The sequence below is a fragment of the Lactuca serriola genome, chromosome 1 (genome assembly GCF_051521515.1).
Source record: "Lactuca serriola cultivar US96UC23 chromosome 1, Lser_US96UC23_V15, whole genome shotgun sequence".
Lineage (NCBI taxonomy): Eukaryota > Viridiplantae > Streptophyta > Magnoliopsida > Asterales > Asteraceae > Lactuca > Lactuca serriola.
The window spans coordinates 53853289-53862534 of NC_136408.1; the positions used below are offsets into that span (position 1 = coordinate 53853289).

The window sequence follows — 9246 nt, forward strand, 5'->3', positions numbered from 1 at the left end:
AAGCTAAATGGGCCGGCATTGGTGCCTTCGACCCATACAAACAGTGATGAAACTCACCTTGAATGCTAAAGCTCGCTGCCTGAACTTCCTAGCTGCTGCCCTGACGGTTTCCCAGACTAGCAATTACCAACACGATATCCAATTAGCAACTAGGTTCTAAACCATAATCCATAATTTGAGGTTAAATAACCATTTTACCCCTAGCCTAACAAGCTACATAACTAAGGCCCAAGTCCAAAACCAATCAAGCCCAAAACTCTAAAATCCATAAAGGCCCGCTAATGGCCTAATTTGCTAAATTGGGCCCACTCCCTCTAATGGGCCTTACCCTAAATCCAAAATATTCTTGTCACAAATTATCTGACCTCTGATGGCCCATTCAAGCCCAGTAGCTGATAAGTCCAAAGATCGGCCCAAACTGAGTCCCAATAACGCAAGCCCACTCTGACTGAGTACACCAGGCTTACTCATCTGTACGCAGGGCGTACATGCTATTTGACTTGTACGCTGCGCATATAAGTTTGTACGACCATCGCACTCTCCTGTTAAGCCCTTTTTCCTCTAAGCACTTAATATTCCTTTCCAGAAGCTACAGTCACATATCCAAGACCTTTTCCGAATAAGACTTGAGACCCATAAAATGCCGAATCGACAGATTATGCTTATACCACTGGCCTCCGAAGTCACAACTGAACACTTTCTAAACTGGGTATTACACTGAGTGTGGGCGGGGCCCGTATCTCCTTATTGTCAGAGTATAGATATCAATCAGATTGTTGGATTGCTAGACTTGTTGTTTGTATGAGACTTGTATGTGTTGTTTAGGTATATGAGTGTGGGTGGGCCCGTATCTCATTATTATTCGAATGCGGGGGGGGGGGGGGGGTCTGAATCTCATAGTAGCTGAGTGTAGGCAGGTCCCGAATCTCATAGTATTATTTGAGTATAGATATGTGACTGTTTGATAGCAGTAGATATACTTGTCGTCTGTGTGATACTTGTATGAATGTTAGACAACGGAGTGTGGGCAGGGCCTGAATCTCCTAGACATCAGAGTGTAGGTGGGGCCCGAATCTGCTAGACAGCGGAGTGTGGGCGGGGCATGAATCTCCTATATAGTGAAGTGTGGATGGGGCCTGAATCACCTAGAAAGCGGAGTGTAGGTGGGGCCCGAATCTCCTAGAGAGTGGTCGGGGTCGTATCTCCTAGTTGCATGTTATGTGTATGGTATGTGGTAGTTTGGGGAGACTCACTAAGCTTCGTGCTTACAGTTTTCAATTTTGCTTTCAGGTACTTTGGTGTTCAATAGAGGAGCTCGGGATAATTGCAGTGCACACACCATTTGTTATAGCCTGGGACGTTTTTACTCTGATATAATTGACAGATGTTTATAATATTTCAAGATACACTACTTATGGTTTTATATGATGTTTAATATTATGGTTTTCTTAATGACTTAAAATGAAACTTTTGGACTATATTTTTGGGATGTTTAATAGAACCTCTGCAATTGAGGACTCATTGTGGCGACCATGATGCAAGCAAATTTTGTTCCATCATCTTAGTGTTTTATGTAGGAGACTAGTTATTCAGGAGTAGCAGTAGGTTCATTGATTTTAACGAGTTTCTCTTCAAGGACATATTATTTGCCCTCGAAGTGAAAAGCCATTATGATTTTACGCATTCAATCATTATATTTGGAGCCATCAAAAGTAACTTTGCAGACGATGGAGAGTAGGGAGAAACCCGAGATGTGGGTAGAAGATGATGGTGCAAAAGCATCAATAGGAGTAGACATCTATAGAGAAAAAGAATAATAGTTTTAGTTAGATGAAAATTAGCCTTAATATTTAACCCATAATAAATTATTAAGGCTAGGATCCAAAATAACAATTCACAACTAAGAAGAGAGATGTTGTAATCTTATTGCAAATTTATGAACGTAGGTAAAAGCAATTCACAAATTTCGAACTATGAAATTCCTAGATCTTTTGAGATTCATTAAATATATCAATGGCATGTTTAATAACATATTATGCTATTCTATTTGTGATCGGGAAACTAAGGATCATAAACGAGATGTAAATAACCATACAAATTAGCTTGACACTCTTGATGTCATTTATCATCTCATTTTAATGTGTCGGTTAACCCCACATGCTCCATTAATCAACGATAACTTTTGAGATGCTCATTATTACTCTTTATAGTCATTATTAGTGTGCCGGTTAACCATGTGCGCTCCATTAACTACTATAAAGTGTAATATGAAATTTTATCGATCAGCATACTTTTCATATTTTCCTAAAGTAACTAAGAGTGAGACTTTATAAAGACGTTTAGTTACTTTTTATGTCATTATACTTATTAATGAAGTTATGTCCTATCAAATTCGTCCGTCTAACGACCCTCCACCATACAAAAGAGCAGTCGGTAAGAATGGATACCCAAAGGCGGTCATTTTAAAGGCCGCTTCCTTAAACTTCCCTTGTAGTATGACTTGGTGAATAAGGCATACTAGTGATTTGACTAAGTTAATCTTTTATATATATATATATATATATATATATATATATATATATATATATATATATATATATATATATATATATATATTAAGTAATTAACTTTTAATATATTATATATAAGGTGTTTTTTAAAAGTTTTGAAAAATACTAGGTTTAAATTAAAATTTTGAAATTAAGGAATTAATTTAATTTAAAATAAATAATTACATTACAAATATTGAGTAATACTATTAATGAAATCATAGAAGTTAATCAAATTAACAAAAAAAAAACACATAAACAAACACATTTTCAAATACACATATATACACTCATATATCAAATTCATGCATATATATATATATATATATATATATATATATATATATATATATATATATATATATATATATATATATCAAATTCATATATACATATATCCACACATATATCAAATTAATAAACATATACATCAAATTCATATATCAAATTCATACATACATGCATAGACTATTATTAATGCACCTGTGGTTGTGGTTGTGGTTGTGGTTGTGGAACTAGAACTGAAAACGATGGAGATGGCGGCAGTGGCGTTTGGGAATTCACCGGAAACAACACAGGCAGTAGTGGCAGTGCTTGGTGGTTGTAATGGGGAAATCTCTTTAAGACCACCAAAAATAGTAAAAAAATGGAAACAAAAACAAAAACGGTGGAAATCAGATAGGAAAACAAACTTTGTCGGTGGAGAAGTACATCGGAAACTCAGAACGTCGCCGGTGGAGCAGGTACGCCGGTGAGGAGCTTGAAATCACTCTGGTTGAAGAAGTGGGGTGCACCAGTGGTTAATAGTCGATGGAAGATGCAAAAGGAGTCTCCAGTCGCCGGCAAAGCGTTGAAATCGCCGGAAGAACGAGATAGAAATGGAGTGGAGGTGGTACCTGATCTGCGATCTGCTACCTGGAGGGGAACAAAAAGGCCACCTTTTAGGGGCGACGCCTTTACCGACACCGTTTAACCATTAGCGGCGACATGTTGGAGGGAAAACACACACCAATTTTTTCGTTAACCCCATCCATCGGATCAAGATGTAATCGTAGGGCCAGAACTTGATATGGAGGCATTCACATGGATTGCCAGTACCACTCTTTAGAGGCGACACTATTAGCAGCGACAGGGACCTTTAGCGACAACAAAAACGCGAATTGTCGGATGTCATCCCTAAAGGTACATGTCGTCCTTAATAGTGGCTCCCCTAAAAGTTATATTTCTTGTTGTGAAAATTATAATTCTAAATTCTAAATAAAATTAAAATTAAAAAAAGGTTTTATTAGTATGCTAAAAACCCAAAAATCATAAACCATGACGCGTTTAAATCTAACTTTAAAAATTGAAAAATATATATATAATTTCATATATTATATAAAATCCAAAAGAAATATCAACCGTTTTTTTAATGATAAGACTGTTGAGATAAATAGTCACTGAAATCGTATAGAAATATAATGCACTATACTGAAACCCATATTAAGAAAATATAAAATATTTGATAGATAGGAAAGAGCGAACGAAGATCATACTTTAAACTAAAATGAATAAAAAGAAATGAACATAACAGATCATACTTTAAACTAAAATGAATAAAAAGAAATGAACATAACGTGGGCTGATGTGGAAAAAAGAAAAGCCATAATTATAAAATGAATTAATACTAAGGATACTTGATCTATTAAAACATTTTGTTAACGTCGAGTAAAAAACAACCATACATAATCAAACTCATTAAGTTTTTATATATTAAATACATTAAATAAAATTAAACTAAAAAAAAACACCATCTAAAGAAACTAGATAATAAGTGGTAGTTGGATGAATGTTTGTTTGAATTGTGATTGTGATTTATGATCTTCGTAATAGTTTTATAAGCATAAAATAAGTGTATTTGAGTCTTGCAATAAACCGTTTCTTTGACATATGCAAATAGTTATCTTTTTAACCAACCGTACACTTTATTTGTATAACTAATAGCATGTCCAAGATGTTGGGTATGTTTTCACAAACCTAGTTGTAGTTGGATGTTAGATATGAAACACTACTAGAAACTTGAGTTTCAGCTATGGATTTTGCTACGGATTTGTTCTCTAGCAAAATTTAGACTTATAGCTAGGGAATTACGACGGATCTACCATGTTTTTGGTATGTTTTTGATAGTTATTTTATTTATTTAACGTGTGGAATATTAGTGAGGCTTTACCGAGGGATCAGCTATGGATCTCGCAAGTATTTATCGATGCACCACTATCCCTCGCTAATCAGTCGAAAAATGAAGGGCCTTAGCTAGGGTTCAAACGACGGATAAAAAATTGTGCCAGCCGATATGCATTTAGCGAGAGAACATCGACAGAAACTATATTGTGGGTACGCGCGTTTTGTTTTTTCTATCGCCAATCTCTAGCTGAAATTGGCATAACCCAGTTCCATCTTCACGAAATGCATTGAAAATTCTGGTACGCGTTTCCTCTGGACTCTGGACATGAATTTTGAACAGATGATGGCATAGAAGTTCCTTCAATCTATTAACCCACTTCCATCTCACAATCTCTGTTTGAACAGATGACGATGACGGCACTACTCACCCAATTCCGGCAACCTCCGTATTTTTAAGCTAAAAGTATTCTTCCTTAGCTTTCGGATTCAGGTAAATCTCATCCCTATTAGGTTAGTTTTAGTTCAATTGCACAATATACTTTGTTAGGGTTTAATTTCTCATTTTTTCTTTTTCAATCAATGTCCCTCTTATCTCTCAGCATTATATACATGAATAACCTTGAAAGTTAGAATTAGAACTTGATTTAGGGCTTGATTCATCATAGTTTGTCATCCAATTTATGAGAATTTAAGGATTCAGGAACACCGGTAGCCAAAACCTTTAGGTTTTCCCCAATTCTCTTTCATATTTAGGAGGTGGTCTCTCTGATAAGTCCTATTCCCTTTTGAGGTCTTGAAGTTGATGTGGTCTCTCTGATAAGTGCTATTCCCTTATGAGGTCTTGAAGTTGATGTGGTCTCTCTGATAAGTGCTATTCCCTTATGAGGTCTTGAAGTTGATGTGCTAAAAATTTGATTGAGCTTTTTTTGTTTAAAATTTAAAGTTTTAGTTTTGTATATCCGAAAAAAACTAGGTTGTAAAAATCAATCGACGTTAGATAGTCAGTGGACTAGGGTTAAGTGATTAATCGGCTAGGCAGAGATTAATCGGGGACCATTAATTGCTAATTTATTAGATTTTAAAAAATTAAATAGGAGTAATATAATATAAAAGTTCATAAATACCACTAATATCATAACAAAATAGGTTAATATGATAAATACAACACTGATCATACCTCAAATGTTTCTATTGAGATATAACTTCCTCAAAGTGTTAAAATTGCATCGGGTTCTACTGTTTCAGTCTTTTTGTATGCATGGATTAATCGCTAGGCGCTCTCTAATCGGTCGAGTAGCTCCTAGGGATTAATCGGAGATTAATCGCGATTTTTACAACATTGGAAAAAAGTAAGGTTTTTTTTTTTTTTTTTTTTTTTTTTTTTTAATTTTTTTTATTTTTAATTTCATATTGTTTTTTAAAAATCTAAGAACTAAAAGAATCCAAAAGCTCTCAAAAATTTGTTATCGAACATATCCTTCATCTACGAGTACAAAAACAGTATTTATATTATTACTGTTGGAAAATCATGTAGAAATAACAAGCGAACTTAGTTAAACTTCAAAAGAATTATAAGGTAGACGAAGAAGGGAGGCAAGAATGAAATTACTTGAAAATGTAAAGTTTTAAAGGAAATCTAAGAGTAAGATTGAAAATGGAAGATGTGCAAAATGAGTACGAAATTTGGGTTTTGTTAGGAACCAAACTCATATGTTTATGTTGTTAAATTAAATTTTAATTATTGTAACATGCCTCTTATATGTTGAGAGTCTTATATGTCGAGATTATATGTTGAGAGTAAGACATACTAAAGCTGAAAACCAAATGAAAATAATTATGGTCCATATCTCATGTTCAATATATGATTCAAATGTTGTTTTTTTTTTTTTTTTTTTTTTTTTTTTTTTTTTTTTGTTTTTTTTTCCTAGCATATCATTTATATATACTTGATTGAATAACTTATAACTTTGCATATCATTGTAAATTAATTTTATCAATTTATATACTTGGTTGAATATCATACAACTTTTAATATAAGAAATGGTAACAACGCCTTAGGTAACATGTATGTAGAAAATCGTACACCATGGAACCTCGAAATGTCCAAATAGATGCCGACTCCAAAAATGCAACTAATTCATATTTGTCATTTGATAAATTAAAATAATGCACCACCATGAATGTCCAAACAAATGCTGATTTGCAAAATGCAACCACCACATGTTTGTCTTTCGATTAATTAAAATAATTAGCCATTATTCATCCATGTGCAACCCATAGTTCTATAAATACCACATTTCAAAGAGCAAAATTCAAAACAATTTAAAGAGTGATTTAATATCATGGCAGTTATAACTTCTGAGTTCGAGATTGCTTCTTCCCTCCCAGCTTCCAAATTTTTCAATGCCTATCGCGACTTTAACAACATTGCACCAAAGGTCGATCCAGAAACATACAAAACCCTAGTGGACACCGAAGGTGATGGAGGTGCTGGAACTATCAGGGACATCTCTTTTGGCGATGGTTAGTAAGATCTAAATAGATTTTTATGTACTCTTTGAAATTATTTTAATGTTTGACTTGTATTTTGTTTATCTTTATCCAATTTACTGTGGGATAACACAGGCGTCCCATTTACAAATGGAAAGTTGAAACTTGACGTTGTAGATAGCAACAACTTCAGTATTATATACACAATCTTTGAAGGAGACATCTTGATGGGACAACTAGATTCGATGACTCATCATGTGAAGTTTATACCGTCACCTGATGGAGGATGTGTATACAAGCCTACCGTTGTGTATAATTGTAAAGGTGAAACTCAGCTTCCGGAGGAAGCTCTCAATATGGTAAAAGAAGGATTCAAAAAAACTTTCAACGCGATTGAGGGTTTTATCCATGCAAATCCTCAAACTTATTGATCAATGCTATATATGGTGTGTCATGTTCTTGGTTCAGTAAAAATAAAACGGATTTTAGTCCCGTTATATTTTATATACGTACTCGGCTTGTTTGATATTTTATTTTCTTGTAATGTGATTTTTAAATATATCAAGAATCCCTTGCAAACATGTCTATGTAAACAATTTCTAGGATGTGATATGCATGTTATGAGCATTAATTTTACCATCATGCATGCAGAAATGATAGTTGCAAACCACAAAAGTCCATTCAATTTGCATTCTAGTGAATGAGAATTTTTATTGAGATAACCACCAGTTTTGAAATGGTTGCAAATCTATGAGACTGTAGAGAGGGAGGTGAGAAACAGTGGTTGATAACTGCTTGACATTTTGCTTTGAGTTACATTCATTATGATAAGCCACGCGATTTTTGTTAGAGATCTACCTGATGATACCTAACGCAACCTTTTTGCCTAAGAAAAGAAAACTGAACAGAAAAGGAAGGAAGGAAGAAGACTAGAAGAGAACAGGGCAAAACAGGGGAAGAATGAAAAAAACGCTAGCTGTGAAATACTTGCTGGAAAATATACTTTTATTGCTGACTACTTGATTAAATAAACATAAAACAATACCCTTATTTATACTATAACAGATGGTATCCTAAACTAACACAAATAATGCTTAAAAGGAAAGTTTCCATAAAAATTTCCAAAATGCCCCTGAGGCCTAATTCCTGAATTACGCCAAAAATTTCAAGTAAATGAGATATTTTCTGTTTTGCAGCTTTTTTCTTACATCTTTTGTGACGACTGAAGAGTTTTCGTAAGTCAATTGAGATTATACCAAAGTTGAAAGAAATGGATGGATTTAACCAAGAAGAAGAATTGAACTTTATGAGATTTGTTTTCTCGTACTTCCAAGAACCTGTGTCTTATATACTTCTATAAATGAATTTGAGTTTTTATCTGTCATTCAACCAGAAATAAGATTTGACCTATTTGTCATGTGTGAGAGTCTCGACAAGAGTGCTTCAGTTAGATATATCCAAGAGAGAATCCCAAAATATTGATTAACAAATTTTGTTAGTCTATATGTTAAGTGGCACTTAATTAGGCTAAACAAATTCATTTTGTTATTCAGACTAAAAATCTATACATCATTTGCTTCTAGAAACACCATCAGACTCTTGGTGTAGAGAGTATCGACATTTTGATGTTCCTTCATTTTTGGAATATATGAAAAACCATCAGCTTTATTAATCTATTAAATCTGCAGTTCTAACCAGAATAATATTCAAATTATACTTCCTTCGCATCCTTAGAATATTGGGCTAAGGACCTATTTGATGTCCCGAGCTACCCCTCAAATTTGACCGTCAAGTGCAAAAGTTAGTCCGTCACACATCTATCACAATCCATCACAGTTCCGTCGGAAATCTGTTCACGTATCCGCTTGAAATTTGTCACCAAATCCTTATAAGTGTAAGTTTAATGTAAATATGTTTGTGTAACCCTTTTAGTGAGGGATTTATGACAACCTTTTTAGTGACTGATTTTGACGGAACTGCGGTCGAAAAATGAGTTGGTTTTTTTTTTTTTTTTTTTTTTTTTTTTTTTTTTTTTAATAATGCA

The 9246-nt window shown here is 33.9% G+C and overlaps 1 protein-coding gene across 1 annotated transcript; it reads left to right on the forward strand.

The window, feature by feature from the left end:
• The first annotated feature begins 7018 nt into the window (after positions 1-7018).
• On the forward strand, positions 7019-7783 carry LOC145088731 (root allergen protein-like). Its single transcript, XM_079027136.1, has 2 exons — positions 7019-7235; positions 7338-7783. Exons 1-2 carry the CDS (start codon positions 7055-7057, stop codon positions 7631-7633), a joined length of 477 nt encoding a protein of 158 aa, XP_078883262.1. The 5' UTR covers positions 7019-7054; the 3' UTR covers positions 7634-7783.
• Positions 7784-9246: the final 1463 nt, after the last annotated feature.